This window comes from Bufo bufo, chromosome 9 (assembly GCF_905171765.1).
Source record: "Bufo bufo chromosome 9, aBufBuf1.1, whole genome shotgun sequence".
In the NCBI taxonomy this organism is placed as follows: Eukaryota; Metazoa; Chordata; class Amphibia; order Anura; family Bufonidae; genus Bufo; species Bufo bufo.
In genome coordinates this window covers 25,986,347-26,006,309 of record NC_053397.1, presented here as the reverse complement: position 1 = coordinate 26,006,309, position 19,963 = coordinate 25,986,347, and the positions used below count along the sequence as shown (strand labels likewise).

Genomic DNA, 19,963 nt, shown 5'->3' with positions numbered 1-19,963 from the left:
AACTTCATGGCTAAAAGTCACCAAGGAGGTCAATGCTTAAAGAGGCCCTTTCACCGCTCCTGACATGACAGTTTTAATAGCTTTATGCATTCCCCATGTAATAACAACTCTGGAGCATCTATTATTTTTTTATCATCTACTAGAGGATATGAATTAATAACTAGCAGTCTGCAGTAAGGGTACAGAGGGGTGGTAACCAGTTGGGGGTTTGTACCTGCAGAGTGTGAAAATGGCAGCACTGATTGGATAGAGTGAGTCTGTGCAGGTACACGCCCCCGACTGGTTACCACCCCTCTGTACCCTTACTGCAGACTGCTAGCAATCCATTCATAACTTCTAGTTGAAATAATAGAAGGCACAACATACAGACATAAAATAGATGCTCCAGAATTGTTATTACATGGGGAATGCATGAAGATATTAAAACAGGCACGTCAGGAGAGGGGAGAGGTCCTCTTTAAAGTCAATGCCTACACAGTGACCCTAGCATAATATAGTAATATGTAATACAGTATATATACAGTACAGACCAAAATTTTGGACACCTTCTCATTCAAAGAGTTTTCTTTATTTTCATGACTATGAAGGCATCAAAACTATGAATTAACACATGTGGAATTATATACATAACAAGCAAGTGTGAAACAACTGAAAATATGTCATATTCTAGGTTCTTCAAAGTAGCCACCTTTTGCTCTGATTACTGCTTTGCACACTCTTGGCCTTCTCTTGATTTGCTTCAAGAGGTAGTCCCCTGAAATGGTCTTCCAACAGTCTTGAAGGAGTTCCCAGAGATGCTTAGCACTTGTTGGCCCTTTTGCCTTCACTCTGCGGTCCAGCTCACCCGCTCATCTGCGGTCCAGCTCTCGATTGGGTTCAGGTCCGGTGACTGTGGAGGCCAGGTCATCTGGCGCAGCACCCCATCACTCTCCTTCATGGTCAAATAGCCCTTACTTTCAAAGTTTTCCCAATTTTTCGGCTGACTGACTGACCTTCATTTCCTAAAGTAATAATGGCCACTCGTTTTTCTTTACTTAGCTGCTTTTTTCTTGCCATAATACAAATTCTAACAGTCTATTCAGTAGGACTATCAGCTGTGTATCCACCTGACTTCTCCTCAACGCCACTGATGGTCCCAACCCCATTTATAAGGCAAGAAATCCCACTTATTAAACCTGACAGGGCACACCTGTGAAGTGAAAACCATTTCAGGGGACTACCTCTTGAAGCTCATCAAGAGAATGCCAAGAGTGTGCAAAGCAGTAATCAAAGCAAAAGGTGGCTACTTTGAAGAACCTATAATATGACATATTTTCAGTTGTTTCACACTTGTTTGTTATGTATATAATTCCACGTGTTAATTCATAGTTTTGATGCCTTCAGTGTGAATCTACAATTTTCATAGTCATGAAAATAAAGAAAACTCTTTGAATGAGAAAGTGTGTGAGAGAGACAGAGAGAGAGAGAGAGAGAGAGAGACACAGACACACACACACAGAGAGAGAGAGAAAGACACACAGAGAGAGAGAGACAGAGAGAGAGAGAGAGACGCACAGTTACTGAAAGATACACAGTCAAATAGAGGGATAGAAAACGAGAGACAGAGAGAAAGAGGCAGTCAGAGAAAGTCAGAAAGAGAGAGAAAAAAAAAAGAAAGACAGAAAGAGACAGTCTGTGAAAAAGACAGTCGGAAAGACAGGGAGAGACACACAGACAGGGAGAGACACACAGACAGGGAGAGACACACAGACAGGGAGAGACACACAGACAGGGAGAGACACACAGACAGGGAGAGACACACAGACAGGGAGAGACACACAGACAGGGAGAGACACACAGACAGGGAGAGAAGGAGAGGCAGTCACAAAGACAGAGAGAAAGAGGCAGTCAGAGACACAGTAATAGAGACAGTCAAAGAGTAAGACACACAAAGACACAGAGAAAGGCAGAGAGAGACACATATGCAATCATAGACAGAAAAACACACACACAGGGACAGATAGAGAAAGGCATAGAGTGAGCGAGAGAGAGAGGCAGAAAGACAGACAGAGACACACAGTCAGAGAAAGATACAGAGAAACGGACAGACACTGTCAGAGAGACAGAGACACACAGTCAGGGATAGACCGATACTTACAGGTCTTTTATACGAAGACGTAAAGGGAATGAACCACTTCGGATTTCGGTTATATCATTAGCGCTGAGGTCCAAGGTCTCCAGTGATGTGTACGGTAACAGGTCTCTTGGCTCAATATTCCGAATCTTATTATGATGCCTGCGAGAAAAAAAATAAAATACAGAAGACCTCAAAATAAAAGAATTTACAAAAAAAATACAGAAGACCTCTTAGGAAATGCAGTGTAACAACATATCATACATAAAGTAACATCTATTCCATGCCACCTGCTGACAAGTCTCTGACACGAGACCTCAGATGATCCAGGGTAATGACACCTCAAAGAGCAGGTTACATTTAGGGTCATCTGCGCCTTTTCGGCTTTTATTCATCTTGCAGGAAATGAAAACTTTCATATCAAGGGGGAGAAAAAAATGCATCTTCTTCATGAGTCGGCTGAGTCAGTGCTTCCCGAGGGAAGCTGGACAAATTCTCAGGCCGGCGGCAGATGTTGTGTTTGTTCAGGTGGGAATTCAATCTAAAAACACGAGGACAGGCCAGTGACTGAATCCATGACCCTGGGAGGCCAGAACGAGCCACAGATTCATCTGCTCCCAAAAATGGAGGCTTTTCTGATGTATTTATAAACCATTAATTATTTTATCGCTCACATCTGTCCCCATGTTGAGGACCCACACAAAAATGCCAATTTATCTGCCAATAGCTGTGATCTGTGAAATTAAACCAGAGGGTAAACCAACTAAGTCCATGTAGATGTTGCCCTCCAAAAATTATGAGGTTCTTCTCCTTCCACCAACAGGAATCAGACATGTACCTGGGTTCAGCATAAATACTGCACCCCAATCCTGTTCCAGTCAGTCCATCTCCAGTAGTCTATGCGCAATCGTAGCTCCATGAAAAATGGGTGACTGGTGAGGGTAACAGCAGATCAGGGCCTTATCACCCAAGCTTGGGTGATAAAGGAGTTTAATCCCAGTAAAGAGGTTTTCCAGGCTCCTGATATTGATGACCTATTCTTAGGATTGGTCATTCATTTCTGATCAGCGAGAGTCCGGCGCCCCTGGAACTAGCACTTTGAATGGAACAGGAAGAACAGTGCCGTTCAAAATGTAGTGGCCGTGCAGGGTTACTGCAGCTCAGCTCCCACAGTAAAATAATAGGACATGAGCTGCAGTAACGAGGCATGACCACTGAACTTTGAACGGAGCTGTTCTTCCTTCAAAGTGCTAGTTCCAGCGCCAGAGGCTGCAGGGGACAGCCGATAGGTGGGGGTACGGGGTGTTGAACCCTCTCAGATTGGAAATTAATGACCTCTCGGAAGGATAAGTGATCAATATTCAAAGCCTGGAAAACCCCATTAAAGCGTTTTCCAAGATGTCTTCTTGCAGTCATGAAACAAAACAGCCTTGAGGCTGAAAACTCATCAGGATCACATGCGATTTTTGAAAAACCCATTCAGCTATATTGGATAGAATTTTTCCGTTGGAGATTTTCCTGCAACCAGCTGCGTGAACATTAGGTGGATTCGTATGGGGCGTAGTTTTATGCTATAGATTTGACCACGGCATAGGCACCATACAATTTCCAACTTTGTAATGGAAATGCAGAATACCTCTTTAAGATGCGGTAAAAAAAAGTCTTCTCAAGGAGTGTTCCTCTCAAACTAGAGGGACAATATATACACTATATAAAAGGAAAAACCATCACAGATAAATCTGGTCTAAATGTGTGTGTGGGGGGAGGGGATTCTTCATGAAGGGACTTCTATTTTATTAATTTTTTTAGTGGTTTCTAGCAGTTTTGTCCCTATGACACCGGCTGACCTGTTACATGTACGCTTGGCAGCTGAACACATCTGTGTTGGTCCCATGTTCATATGTGTCCGCATTGATGGGAAAAAATGATGTTTTAATATATGCAAATGAGCCTCTAAGAGCAACGGGGGCGTTGCCATTACTCTTAGAGGCTCAGCTCTCTCTGCAACCGCCACGCCCTCTGCACTTTGATAGAGAGGCATGGTGATAGTTTTCACTGGACAATATAACCGAATCGGATATCGGAAGTGCCATCCCCATGTTTAAGTACAGTCTCCTCTTTGACAGTACGGGGCACCCATCTGAAATATGGCTGCTAAAGGAGGGGCTTGTGAGCAGACAGATCAATCAACAGTCTGCGCACGCGCAGGTTTCTAATGCGGTGCAAGGTGTAATGGATGGGTCTGGTCACTTGTCCCTCCATCTGTGGCCAAGTGCCATACCGGATCCCGATACCATCAGTGAAGAGACTATACTGAACAAGGGGACAGGACTTCCGATAGAAGGACAGGTTCTATTTTCAGACGCTTATGGTCCCGTTTACAGCACTTTTGGAAAAATTTCGACAGTGCCCACTTTTTTTTTTCCGCTAAGAAGTCAGACTGTCCAACTCTATATAAATTTTTTATTTTTTTTTAAAAGTCACATCCACTTTACAAGAGTACAATTATTAAAAAGTGCACCATAAAGACACGGGAGCGGGGGTTTATTGAGATTTATAAAGATTATGATCTTTCTTTAATAGTCAAATATTTTTAAAGCACCAAACAAAATTAATTGTGGAGTTAAAACCTGTGATTGATTTATTTTACAAGGCGCAAGAAAAAAAAAATCCTCAACCAGATCTGTCAGAGTCTGTTAGTCATTAAGTCGTGCCCGAAAATGGCTTTTTAACGGTGTAATTGAAGAGTCTTATAAGCATAAAAAAAATCAGAAAGCACCTTCCACTCTCTCGACTCGAGTCCGAAATCCACCCAGAGCAACTAGAAATAATAATGGCGGGCTCATTTAACTTTCCCGAGACCGTCCCCGGAAAAAAGAGAACCTGCTGTCAAAATAGAGATGAATAGGGCGTCTTTCCGCGACTCAGGACGCCTATTATGTCGATATGAAATGCGTGATGTCACATTGTCTCGCTCAGGGCAGGTCTTCAAGGACCAGTGGTAATTAATAGAGGTTTTAATTTGATAAATTAGAAGGGGCCATTTCTCAAATGTCAAAAAAATAAATAAAAAATGAAGTAGTTCAAGACACTGACTTCATATTAAATTACCTACTGCTGCGAAACCAATAAAGAAGGTCTGTAACCGCAGGCCCCAAGTCCTGTAAGGATTCAGACCTTCTACGTGAAGCTCCTGGGCCTCAATGCATAGAATATTGGTGTCTCTGGAAGAGGAAGGCTCCTTTAGGCACCAGGGCCCAAGGGCAACCGAAACATCTACCATTCATGTTGCTGCAACCCCTATCTGAAAAAAGATTCTGGTGCAATCTATGGCACCACCATCACGTGACATGGACGACACCCAAATATCTGGCATGGTTTTAGATCTAAAACCTCATCAGATGGAAAGTTAGCTTAGGGGGTGTATAATAAAATAATTTACCTCTACCCATGCCACCTCTTTGAGAAGACCACCCATCATCTAGACCAGGGATGCGCAATGTGCCTACCTCCAGCGGTTGTAAAACTACAACTCCCATCATGCACTGCTGTAGGCTGTCCGGGCATGCTGGGAGTTGTAGTTTTGCAACAGCTGGAGGGCCGCAGGTTGGGCATCCCTGATCCAGACCAGCTTATTGCAGCGATAGATTTTCAATACTCATATTCTTTAAAGGGCTTCTGCAGTTAGTTTAAACTGATGATCTATCCTCTGGATAGATCATCAGCATCTGATCAGCGGGGGGGTCCGACACCCGGCCGGGACCTCCCGCCGATCAGCTGTTTGAGAAGGTAGCGGAGCTCCAGTTGATACTAGTCGTGACGTCACTGGGCCTGCGGTAAACAGTGAGAAGGCCGCGGTGCTACTGCCAGCGCCGCTGCCTTCTCAAACAGCTGATCGGCGGGGATCCCGGGTGTCGGACCCCCGCCGATCAGATGCTGATGGTCTATCCAGAGGATAAATCATCAGTTTAAACAAACTGCAGAACCCCTTTAAATTTGGATTTCTTGAAAAAGATTAATATCTATGCGATCGTCTCTAATATCCAGTCCCACCATTGGCTGATGACTATTTGATGGGGGTGTCCCAACTCTCCCCAATGGTAGAGGTCAGGGAAAAGAAAGATTGAGCTGTTGGATTTCAACATGCCTGATCATTTTGCTCCTAAGGGAGATGAGCTGTCGCCACAGTAATCTTAAGGCAAGTTCTTTCCCGACAGTTGGCTGCTTGTTCAGTGGAGGAGACCACAGCATTTACATGCAGCGATCTCCTTCACAGTATGAGGACGAGTGGTGGCTATCGCGACTGCTCGTCCCCATAGATCAGCATCGTTTCTGGGCAGTAGATCACCGTTTAGACTGCACGATGTGCTGCCCTGAAACGAATACTGGAGTGCCTGCACGAACCACAGGATCACCCCCATGAATGGGAATTTTGCTTGTTCGTTGGGTGAACAGCTGCATCTTTACACGGACAGATTGTCGGGAACGAGCGTTCGCAGGAATGTTCGTTCTAGATAATTTGCCCGATTGTCGGGCAGTGTAAATCCACCTTTACTCCTCTCTCCCTATTGATAAGACATGTAGATTTGGTCTAGTGTGCATGGTGAAGAACAGGAACATTCATCCGACAGCCACGTAAGACGTTATGCACACGACCGTATTTTCCATCTGTGTCCCATCTGCATCTTTTAGCTATAGGTCCATGTGCTGTCCGCCTCCGTATGTCCGTTCGCAAATTATAGAACATGTCCTACCCTCGTACGGACTGCAGATGAGAATAGCCATCTGTAGGGATGGGAACGAGAAAAATACAGAATGCACACGGCCATAACTGTAGGGTCAGCGATAGTATGAATGGGTCCGAAGTGGACCCGTTCATTTCAATAGAGCCGCAAAAGATGCGGACAGCACACACTGTCCGCATCCGTAGTTCCGGTCCGCGGCCAGGCAAAAATTTTGCGCATGTCCTATTCTTGTCCTCAATCGTGGACAAGAATAGGGATCTTCCATTTAGCGCTGGCCAAGTGCGGTCCGCAAAATGCAGAACGCACACGGCCGGTATCCGCGTTTCGCGGGTCGGCAATTTTCAAACCGCAAAACATGGCACGGTCGTGTGAATGTACCCTTAGTCCGAGGCTCCCGCCTGGGGTTCTTGTTGTACATATCTACACATTTGAAAGCAAAGCCACCTATCAAGAATAGCAAAAGCTTTACCAGGAACGAAAAACAACTTTTTTTTCTTTTTTTTTTTAAACAAAATCAGCCAATTTGATCAAGCAATGCTTCAGTGTAAAGCATAGAGAAGAGACAGAGCCACGTTTTAAGCCTCTGATGACACAGAATTTGTATTTCAGACTTTACCCTACACAGGACTGAAGTCCATAAACAGCAATCATCAGTCACATCGAATTCTGAAACGTCAGCGTGAATTTGTAAAAATGAAGGTCCCCCCCTCCAGCCCTGGTATCTAAACAAGCGCTGCCCTGGATCGGCATTAGGCAGAGATCTCGGAGAAAGCAGAGACAAAAAGGAAAAAAAACTTTGATATGGAGTTCGGAACCACAAGACTGTACTTGGCTCGAGGGAAGCCGGAGAGTTCAGTAATATCTATCAGATGCATTCTAGAGTTTCAAAGTGAAATCGCTGCAAAATAATTTGAAACAGCTTGTGAATCCCAAATACCAAATAGGGCAATAAGAGGAGGTTGGAAATACCGCCATTATTACTGTGATTAGGTGCCAGATGGATAATTGCAAGCAAATGTGCCGCATGTAAGCAATTCGCCCAAACGACTAACCTTGATTAAACTAGTTTGTTTCTAATGTGCAACACGAGGTAAACGCCTCGACAATTACTGCGTTTGCTGCTCTTTTTAGTTTTACCCCGGATTGCAGATTTTAGGCATTAAGAATGTAATACGCTGATGTCGTTTCTGGATTATTGCGGTCAGGTCAGGGTTTTACGAGGTGGGTTAAAAGCTTAAAATTATAGTGATCTGTAATTTAAATGTCTAATGGAAGCAAGAGATGAAGCGATATGGGCGAGGTGGAGAACGTGTGTCAGATGGTAACAGTCCTAGGAGGAAGCTGGAGGAAGAGGATGCAAACTGCGCGCCATGAGACGGCTCAAGACGAAATGATAAAATGAAAAATTTTATTATTTTTTTTATTTTTTAAAGTTCATGTAAGGCCTCGTGCACACGACCGTTGCTTGCTTTTGCGACCGTTCCGCTGATTTTAGCGTTTCAGGTGCGAACCCATTCCTTTTTATCGAGCCGTTGAAGAGGCGGGTAGTGCACCGTTTGCCATCCGCGTCTGTGATCCGTGGTTCCAGTCCGTCAAAAAAATATAAACCTGTCCTATTATTTCTGCGGAAAACGGTTCCCGGACCCATTCAAGTCAATGGGACCGCTAAAAAACACGGAGGCACACAAAATGGTCATCCGCGTCCGTTTTATTCCTATCATTTGCATGGCAAACCTGTCTTAGACTTTTTTTTACATTCAGTTATGTCTGGTGATCCTCCAAAAATAAAGGAAGACACACGGAAACAAAAACGGAACAGAACACAACAACGGTCATGTGCATTAGGCCTATAGTTGAGAAAAGTGGAGGGACTGAGGAGAGGGAGCATGACTTGTTGTCCTGCACTGCCTCCTCAAGGTCAGCACCAGTGTGTAAAATCTGCCTAGATTGTTCCTTTAACATTCCTTGAAGGACCTGATGAGTTGCCTGAAGAGGCCACGGTGCTCCGGTAAGTGCCGCAGCCTTCTCACAGTGTACACGCACAGTGCCATACATTGTATAGTGGCTGTGCTTGGTATTGCAAGTAGGCCTTGTGACCGTCGAGCGAGACGTCAATGGCCTAGGAAGAGGCCGCAGCACTCACCGAACAGCTGATCGGCGGAGGTGCTGGAAGTCGGCCCCCACCTATCAGGTACCGATTATCTATCTTGAGGTGTCCCTTATTTATGACCTCCATCAATTAGCCAGGGCAGAGGGTAACTACAAAAGAGGGTCTCCTGCTCTCTTGTTTACTCTGGAGGACCCAGCACATCCATGCATTACATAGATTATTCAATGCATCCATTTTTCCTGTGGGGGCGCTGTTGGGAAACTGAACAACTTGCTGCCAAGGTTCCCCCATAGATTACAGCTAAACACTAATCGTCTCCGTAATATGGGAATCGTGTGTTCAGCTGATTTTCTGGGGTATCTTGAAATAAGAAGAGACTGTGGAAAGGAGATGACCTTTTTATCTCCTAGAGAAAATGAAGGGACAGGACTTACTTTATTACAAGAACATTTGAATAGGACAATGCCGTTCTACACAGAACAGCCACTACTAAGTATACGGAGTTCTGGTGTATGGACCGAAATTAAAGGGGTTTTCCGGGCTTTTTATATTAATGACCCATCCTCAGGATAGGTCATCAAATGCATCAATTTCAGATCGGCGGGGGTCAGCTGTATGAAGGGAAGGCGCACAAAGTTTTTTCTCGCTGCTGCTATGTCTATGGCAAAGCAGCAGCGAATAGGAGGAGAGATGGGAGACGGCACACACACACTGCGCACGCTTCCCTCTCATACAGCTGATCGGCGGGGGTGCCGGGTGTTGGACCCCCGCCGATCTGAAATAGATGACCTATCCTAACAGTAGACCTCTAATATTGTGATCTAAGACAACCTCTTGAACTCCTATGTCCACAGACTTGGGTTACGTCCTGTGGACGTATGAGAAAGTGGATATGACTAGCGTTTGGCAAGAAATTACGACCTATCTGATCTCTCCATTTGGGAAAAGAGGATCATAAATTCTCAAGAAACTCCTTGATCTGCCTAATGAATTTACTTATGAGGTCATACAATGTTCAAGGGCCACCAACAATCCAAAGAAATGGGAGCTGGGGTTCCCAATATAGCCGATAACATGGGGAACATCTGAAAGAACTTTATACCCTTTAATACATACGGTCAAATCTCACATGATCCATAAGAAAATGCAAGAAATCTAGCCAATTATCCATAGAAAAACACTGCTCCATGTGTAGTCTTAGATTCCTCCCTAATGCCCGTCTGCAACGGAGAAAATCCATCGCTGCCGTGTACTTAGTCTATCTGTTTAATTGCAGTTTAATGCGGATTGATCTGGACATTCATTAGCCTGTAAAACAGATTGATTTTTTAATAGAGTTTTATACTCACTGTAGTGACGGTATAGACCTAATGATTTAGTTTCAGCAGTAAATACTCTGCAGAAAGCTGCTTAGCCCATTGTGAACTACCTAATCCTATTTTCCATTGCCTTAACCCCCCCCCCCCCCCCCATCCCCAAAGGAAGGTTAATTTAACGTTTGGGTTTTTATTCAATATGTAATTAGTAACCTTTTATAATGGTGGTCATTGGGTTCAAGCTTCTTATTCATTTCTACACTGGAGAATTCAATGATTGCCAGATGCAAGCCAAAAGAAACGGTGCGGTAGCTTTGACTGACCAAAGAAACTTCAGTCTAAAAACGTTGGGCCTTCTTCAGGTTGGCAAAGCCATAGAAGAAAGTCATCCTCAAGGTATTACATATATAACGTATCTGGAAAATAGTATTTTAATTTGGGCAGATCCCCCATCTTAGTGAAAGCTGTGAATGACAAGTACCGGCTGGATAGTCAACCAACTTGGTCAAGTTGACTAAGGACTGAAGCTCAACAAGACCTATATACAATCTTCCAAATAGGTGTACAAACATGTTCATTGGTTTTACTCTCAGGTTCTGAAAGAACATGACTAAGGGAAAAGACCACACAATTATTTCCTACACCGCAATCGGAAACTACTACATTAGTGCACTGCCTTCCTTGCCGAAAAGAGCAAGCCATATGAGAATGGCCTTTGGTCAGCCTCAATGCTGGTGGAGAAACCGGTCCTTCAAAACCTGATCAACACTATGAAATACTTTTCTCTGACTTGAGGATTACATTACTTTACTAGGACATCAAACTACTAGCTCTGGCAATAAAAAGAAAATGGGGAATTCCTAGCCAGGAATCCTGACAAGTACTCATAGCTGAAAGCCACCATACCATCTTAATTCCTAGGTTTCACTAAAGTGTTCCTGTCCATATTGTACAGCAGCCGACAGTGTTATCAATGACTTGCGATCCCCTAAAAAAAATAAACTGATTGGGGTAACAGTGTCTGATAAATGTTGTCCTGCCAAAAGTTGTCAATCCAGGACAAAGAAAACTATAGACCATGTATGTCAACGAGCTTATGTGATGGCTTCCCTTCTCATATGCAGGTACTCAGCAGCTCAAAGTATACTGTCAGACCCTTAGAAGTCCTGCTCCAATATAGTCCGAGCTTTACGGAATCAGTAGAGACCACCAATGACTTCAGGGGACAATAGGTGGGGCGATTGTGCTCTTTAAGACATTGCAAGTATGAAGAACCCAGTAGGTTCTCAAAAAGTTTAGAAAAAATTTCAAGATGGAAAAATCAGCTACAGTAATCTAAGAGTTTTGGTAAGCAACACTAGATTTTTTGAGTGAAATTTATGTATTTTAATCTTAAAAATTTTATGTTTAAAGCTATATATCAATACTTTTAATTTTCTTTCCCATTTCTTTGTCACTTTCTTAACAGCGAGGCTTTAAAGAACAGTTTTTCTTCAGCTGAAAAGCTTCCACTCTTTGGAACGGGGACACATTGAATGTGAAAAACACAAGAAAACAGTGGGAGCTTATACTTGTTGAAGTCAGAGAAAGGACTCTTTCGTAGAAGTGCTAGTGACTGGAACACTTGGGGACTTTCTAAAAACCTCATTGATGTCATATTGCATTGAAATCTGTGCTTTCTTTAGCCCTGAATGAAAAAAAAAAAAGAACAGAAAATTCAAGGCATCTCAAGACGATTTCTCCAGATCCCAATAGTCAGCATTTCTTTCCTCACTGCAGAGTCCCTCAGTGTTTGTGAAATAGCAGGGGACAGCTAATTGACCCTTTTCTATTAAACACAAGACATAATAGAGGAACATCTGGTGATTGAAAGAAGGCTCTCAGAGAGGCTCTGTATTCCTGAATTGGACTTCCCAGCAATGGAAGGCAAATCTTTTCAAGCAACACAAAGCTTTCTATAGGTTTGGTAGCAAAGGTATGAAGAGAACCCTAAAATATGAAGCTTCAGTTGTAATGTGTCCTCAACATGGGAAGGAATTTGCTTCTGCGAATTTCTACAAAAGGTTTCAAATATGTCATATATTATATTTATGCATCTATAAAACTTGCCCTGTGATTTTTTAGAATTGTACGGAGAAGACATTACAGTAATTTGCCAACTCTAGAGAGCTCTGTTTGAGAATCAACCCACAACATTTTTAGTCATTTCCATGGTAGAACAGATGGATTTGCAGATGCCCCACTTGGATTTTAGGTCCTGTTCACATCACATTAGAGCCTTCTGTCTGGCCTATACTTCGTGAGTACTGTCTGTCTACCACTGAGGTATGCCACTGTATGGGCATCTTCTAGTGACTGCCATGTTAAGAGGAAAAAAAAAAAAACATACAGCGCAATAGGGATGCCTCAAAGCATAGCCAACTACGACGTGTGTGTGTGTGTGTGTGTGTGTGTGTGTGTGTGTGTGTGTGTATATACACATATATATATATATATATATATATATATATACACACACACACACACACACACACACACACATACATATACACACACACACTGCTCAAAAAAATAAAGGGAACACTTAAACAACACAATGTAACTCCAAGTCAATCAAACTTCTGTGAAATCAAACTGTCCACTTAGGAAGCAACACTGAGTGACAATCAATTTCACATGCTGTTGTGCAAATGGGATAGACAACAAGTGGAAATTATAGGCAATTAGCAAGACCCCCCCAATAAAGGAGTGGTTCTGCAGGTGATGATCACAGACCACTTCTCAGTTCCTATGCTTCCTGGCTGATGTTTTGGTCACTTTTGAATGCTGGCGGTGCTTTCACTCTAGTGGTAGCATGAGACGGAGTCTACAACCCACACAAGTGGCTCAGGTAGTGCAGCTTATCCAGGATGGCACATCAATGCGAGCTGTGGCAAGAAGGTTTGCTGTGTCTGTCAGCGTAGTGTCCAGAGCATGGAGGCGCTACCAGGAGACAGGCCAGTACATCAGGAGACGTGGAGGAGGCCGTAGGAGGGCAACAACCCAGCAGCAGGACCGCTACCTCCGCCTTTGTGCAAGGAGGAACAGGAGGAGCACTGCCAGAGCCCTGCAAAATGACCTCCAGCAGGCCACAAATGTGCATGTGTCTGCTCAAATGGTCAGAAACAGACTCCATGAGTGTGATATGAGGGCCCGACGTCCACAGGTGGGGGTTGTGCTTAGAGCCCAACACCGTGCAGGACGTTTGGCATTTGCCAGAGAACACAAAGATTGTCAAATTAGCCACTGGCGCCCTGTGCTCTTCACAGATGAAAGCAGGTTCACACTGAGCACATGTGACAGACGTGACAGAGTCTGGAGACGCCGTGGAGAACGTTCTGCTGCCTGCAACATCCTCCAGCATGACCGGTTTGGCATTGGGTCATTAATGGTGTGGGGTGGCATTTCTTTGGAGGGCCGCACAGCCCTCCATGTGCTCGCCAGAGGTAGCCTGACTGCCATTAGGTACCGAGATGAGATCCTCAGACCCCTTGTGAGACCATATGCTGGTGCGGTTGGCCCTGGGTTCCTCCTAATGCAAGACAATGCTAGACCTCATGTGGCTGGAGTGTGTCAGCAGTTCCTGCAAGACGAAGGCATTGATGCTATGGACTGGCCCGCCCGTTCCCCAGACCTGAATCCAATTGAGCACATCTGGGACATCATGTCTCGCTCTATCCACCAATGTCATGTTGCACCACAGACTGTTCAGGAGTTGGCAGATGCTTTAGTCCAGGTATGGGAGGAGATCCCTCAGGAGACCGTCCGCCACCTCATCAGGAGCATGCACAGGCGTTGTAGGGAGGTCATACAGGCACGTGGAGGCCACACACACTACTGAGCCTCATTTTGACTTGTTTTAAAGGACATTACATCAAAGTTGGATCAGCCTGTAGTGTGTTTTTCCACTTTAATTTTGAGTGTGACTCCAAATCCAGACCTCCATGGGTTGAAAAATTTGATTTCCATTTTTTTTATTTGTGTGATTTTGTTGTCAGCACATTCAACTATGTAAAGAACAAAGTATTTCAGAAGAGTATTTAATTAATTCAGATCTAGGATGTGTTATTTTTGTGTTCCCTTTATTTTTTTGAGCAGTGCATATAACAATTTGTTCTTTTCCCTAGTTCTCTGTCCACCTCAGTAACATCACTGAGGTCGCACATGCTCAGTTTCATACTTCAACTGGCACTGTATGGATCTACTGTTAGAAGATAGTTACAGGGATGGCGCTGCAGCAGAAAGGACACGTCCTCTGAACTGCAGCTTTAAATAAATCTAGCAGAGCAACTAGAGCAATCCTTGTGAGGTACAGGGCCGGTTCTGGCTTTGTTATAATAAGATTGTCATGTACTATACGATGTCTGAATTTCATTCTTTTACATTAATCACGGGATAACCCCTTTACCTAATTATACAAATCATTTACTGTATGCACGTAAGAAAAATAAAAAAATAAAATGATAATGCCCAAGTTTACCCAAGGGATGACGGTGAAGTGGCCAAGGACTCTGTGCCTTCCGACTATGGCTGACTTCCAGCGTCAATCTCAGATCTACAAGCTATATCAACAATTTTATTGATTGAGCAACATGCCAAGTCACCTCAACCGTGTTTGTCGAGTCGTTTTTTTTTTTCCACTTGAAGGTAAACACAGGTGAGCAAATTCAAACTGAAGAAATGAAAGGTGAGCGTATCAACCTCTAACAAAATGCAGATCAATAGCGCCGTAGGATTAAATGCTAGTTTAATCAAGAATAACTTCTGTAACCAACTTAAAGTACACAAATGAAGACTTTACAGAAAAGCATTTCCTGGCAAAGATAAAGCACAAATCCAAAGGTTTAATGAAGCAGAGAGACTTTTTTACAAAACACATTTCACTGGATAACAAAGTGTTTTCAGTCAGGGAGGCATACAAATGAGCAGCTCAAATAAGACTCAGAAACACCCTCTTAGGCTACTTTGACACTAGCGTTTTAGTTTTCCGGTATTGAGAGCCGTCATAACCCCAACACTTCAGTTTTGTCCCTATTCGTGGTCAATGGGGAAAAAACTGAACTGAACAGAACGGAGTGCATCAAAATGCATTTCGTTCGAGACCAGAGGGCAAACTGCAACATGTTGTATTTTGCTTTCCGTCCTGGGATACGGAGCAAGACAGATCCGGCATGACCCCCAATGCAAGTCAATGGTACGGATCAGTTTTCTCTGCCACAATAGAAAACTGATCCATCCCCCAGTGACTTTCAATGCAGTTAATGACGGATCCGTCTTGGCAATGTTAAAGATAATACAACCTTAGTAACTTGCAGTGAAACCATCACCTGAAGACAAAGGTGGCAGAGGATCTCAATACCGGAATTAAACGGAGCCGTTTTGATTTTGCACATGAGGATGCACCCATTGCGTTAGGATGCGGCTGTGTGAAATCCAAAACAGAAAAAAAAAACGGCTCCTAAAAAAACTGATCTGTCATCATTTACTTACATTGTTTTCAGTGCCAGATCCGTTTTTTTACCTCCGTTTTTATGACCAGATTCAAAATCGCAACGCTGATGGAATGGAAGACATCCTGAACGGATCTCTTTCCATTCAGAATGCACGAGAACTAAACGGAAATGTTTTTTTTCTGCTGGATCTCAATACGCAAGTGTGAAAGTAGCCTTAGCCAAAACCAGTGAAAGACTAGATCTTTATAAGTATTAGAAATGTAGTGGTGGCGATCTGTGAGGAGATGAATTTTGCAAGTCGAGATGATGGCCAAGTACAAAATTGTTATATGGGAATTCAAAAAAAATGGTAAGTGCCAAATAAAAAAAGTCAGTTTACAATAAAAAATAAAAAAGTAATAATACATGTAATACAAGATAAACTTACAGTGAAAGGCTGACGATTTGTGAGGCGGCAGATCCAAGGAAGGGGATGGCACTTAGCTCGTTGTAGCCCAAATGCCTAAATGAAAAATACAAAAACAAAACCATAAATATGCATGTAAGGTTAGAAAGAACTGGAAATTACACACATTTTTGAAATGACAAAATTCCGATTTATTTTTTTTGCCTTTTCAGAGAGTAAACACTAATTTAAAGGGAACCTGTCATGTGGATATTTGATTATAATCTAACTAATTATATACAATCATTAACTACTAAAAAGTGCCTTAGATGTATTCACTTACTGGTGTGACAGATGGTTACCTCATAATATACACACAAAGATGCCGCATGCTAATAAGCTGATTTGAGTCCAGCGTGATGTCATTGAGTCCAGCGTATATTTAATTCAGAGCTATAGCCACTCCCCTGCCCACCTGCTGCTGATTCATATGGAAAATAACTGTCACTCAGCAGCAGGTGCTCATGAATATTCAGGACTCATCATTATGAGCTGGAGCTTTTCAATACAAGATGTTGGCAGATTGACTGGGTCAATTAAAGAAAGTGACCCAGCATTTTTCTAAGAAAATCAGTCACTTATTTATGTTGCCCTTAGTTAGGACACCATAAAACTGGTGACAGGTTCCCTTTAAGTACATTTTCTCGCAAATAATGAAGTGTCACACATTCTTCTAAAATGTTCCTTTATGGCTATGTTCATATTTAGCTTGGAGGCTCCATCACAAATTCCTTTATATATAATGCAATATATGGCTTAAAGAGAAAAAGGTGCACACAGGGTGAATAGGAAATTATCCTCATAGGAGGATGTAATAAACGTGTTGTCTCGAACTAAAGAATAAAAAAAACAGATTTTATTTGACACCCTTATCTGGTTGTGTATTGCGCCTCTGACTATCCCCAATCAGCTCGACAATTCCAGTCAAGTTAACTTCCAAATTCATATATAATGGGAAGAATAGTGCCGACTGCAGAACAATGGATACATAAATGAGGTTTGTCCTAGAAAATGATACAGCAGATGCAAACATAGCGTTAAAGGGGTTGTCCAAAGATTTTGCTATTGATGCCCTATCTTCCGGATGGGCCAGCAATATCAGATCGGCGAGGGTCTGGCTCCCCCCACCCCTGCTGATCAGATGTCACCTCGTACCTTCGTTACCGGAATTACACAGTTACTTTAATTGTATAGTGGACTGAACTGGTAACTGCAGCGCTGCTCCAAATGAAATGATGGGGAACATTGCTCCAGTAACCAGCTCATCCATTACACAATCGAGAAGCTGGCGCCACTACCCGAGCTACAGGATAACAGCTGATCACCTGGGGTGCAGGATGTCAGACCTCCACCAATCTGATAATCTGAAGACAGGCGATCAAGATGAAGGTCCTGGACATCTTCTTTAAGGTGGTCATACGCTTTAGATAGCTGTTGGCCTAATGCTCTTTTGGCCGACAGCTATTCCTCCAGACCACCCAATAGGTTGGATATTCATGTGTTCTGAGTGGGGAGTAAACCGCTGAAAGATACCTCTGGTAGCAGCTTATCTCCCATGAGAACAAGGGATTTAGCTTGCTGAATTCCAACACGCTCAATCCTTTATTCTCCAGAAATCATCTTTCGAGAAAAAGTCAGAACATCACCACGCACCATAGAAGGTTATCCTCACACTGAATTTGGCAGCATTGCTGTAATGTGTTCAGCTGCATATTGCTTCATTCATTAGAATGGCAGTTTGAGATCCAGGGTTGCCCTTTCCATTGCAACCACGGCCAAAAACTTGGAACCATGGTTAGCCATTGGACTCCATAGGGAGTCAAGCCTTCTGGTCACCAGGTCATCCACCTGCAATACATAGACTCCTCTGCTCTCCATTCCCTGTCAGTCGGATTTGTGCATGTCTTTCCCATGTTAAACTACTTCTAAAATATATATTTTTTTAAAAGTAAATGAACAAACCCAATGTCATATTCTACAGCAGTTTTTTTTCTCCCTTGGCTGCATGTGGGCTGTGTGTGAATGTCCCTACTTCAGATGGAAAGCTCACATTATGGCCATGAGGGCAAGCATGGGAGAAAAACTGTAGAATATAAAAATCGGGTTTGTTAATTTTGACTTTTTTATATTTTAGGAGTCTATTTTAGAAGAAATTACAATTACAATTTATAATAGGTTTCAAGAAAATTCCCGATTATGGCCCACATTTTACCCATTTGCTTTTGCACCTGTGTTTTAGCGACATGTACCTTGTCATTACACAGTATTTTTTAACGGCAGAGGTCATGTACTGACCTTTGACCCCAGGATCGGTTTTCCCATTAAATCTCTACCACGTCTACAAATTGTTGTGTAAATAGAGGTCCCCGGCAATCTGGTGGTCATTACGACACGCTCATGTACATTTTTGTACTTTTCAATATAAATGACACTACCCAACACAATTGCGCAAAAATTTAAGGAAACAGATAAAGTCCCCCTGGTAACTCACAGGCGTTAAATAAAAAGTCTACCTCCCTGGCTTTTAACACAACACTATAAAATAAAATCCCTGTTGTGTTTGTTCAATGGGATATTCCTCTAATTAACACAATTTTTTGAGTGATGGTGGCTGAATCGCTGGCCACCCTCATTGATTCCCCTGCTCGCAAGCAGCATACTGAAGCAATTACCTGCTCGCTTCGAGCTCAGGAGTGGAGGGGCACCTCCAGCATCTGCTGAATTAGCAGCTTTATTTTAAGCGTTAAAAGAACAAGCTTTTCCCCAAGTCGCACATTCTGTGGCAAGACCCCGAGATGAATAATAATAAGAAGAACCAAAGAAAATAGTTGACGCCCAACAGATATCCTGTGGTGGTCTTCATTTACGGAAGAAAAACATAGTAGGAACCTGTCTTCTCATCTAGGCGCGTTGCACAATTTGTAAGGTGGGATTCTGGGATATTAACGAGGTGTTAAACTAATGAAAATGTTTTACACAGCCAAACTATATAGCAAAACGTATAGAATATCGGACATTCTGCACTCGGCTGCCATTTTCAACGGCTTTGAATATCATAATCTGCTTGACAAAGCCTTCTTTATATATTCAGAAACGTCCACCTGGTTTGTGGGCACTGTTTCCAAGAGAAGAAGCAATCAACATGGACGCCTGGATAAAGATCATTACTATAGGACTAAAATGTCTAACAAATCATTAAAGGGGTTGTCCCCTCTAGACAGCCACTTTTTGTTGGGAGGTGACCGAATATAACCTAGCCACAAGTTGAACCCAAGGATCAGCTGCAAATGGTGGAGAAACCTGGCAGCAAGTGTTCAATTCACCTGCAGCACCCCCACAGGGAAAGTAATAGCATAACACCATGCCCAATGAAATCGATGGGTAATTTGCTACGCATGGACATGTCGGGTCCTCCAAAGTGAAAGCCACTCATAATAGCAACTTTTCACTGTGGTTTCAAGGGGTTCTCTGGGATTTTGATATTGATGGCTTATGCTCATGATCGGTCATAAATATCCAATAGGTGGGGGTCCAACTCTCAGCACCCCCAGTGATCAGATGGTTGAAAATACAGCTCTGTGGGCAATTAAGGCCTCTTCATAGGCCATGTGACCTCACATTCATAAGTCACATGACCTAGGCGCACCTCAGTCTTATTCAAGTGAACGGTCCTGAGCTGCAATACCAAGTACAGCCACTATCCAATGGACAACCCTGCGTTTGGTAAGCTCTGGTGAGCGCC

At 43.1% G+C, this 19,963-nt stretch overlaps 1 protein-coding gene across 2 annotated transcripts in view; it reads right to left on the bottom strand.

Moving 5' to 3' along the window:
• Positions 1-19,963, bottom strand: part of LRIG1 (leucine rich repeats and immunoglobulin like domains 1) — an 89,182-nt gene that overhangs the window by 26,016 nt on the left and 43,203 nt on the right. For both annotated transcript variants that reach the window (XM_040407604.1, XM_040407606.1), the window contains 2 exons: positions 16,204-16,278; positions 2,138-2,275 (listed from right to left, as the gene is read on the bottom strand). In XM_040407604.1, coding sequence (XP_040263538.1) covers positions 2,138-2,275; positions 16,204-16,278 — 213 coding nt within the window. The remainder of the gene's footprint in view (positions 1-2,137; positions 2,276-16,203; positions 16,279-19,963) is intronic.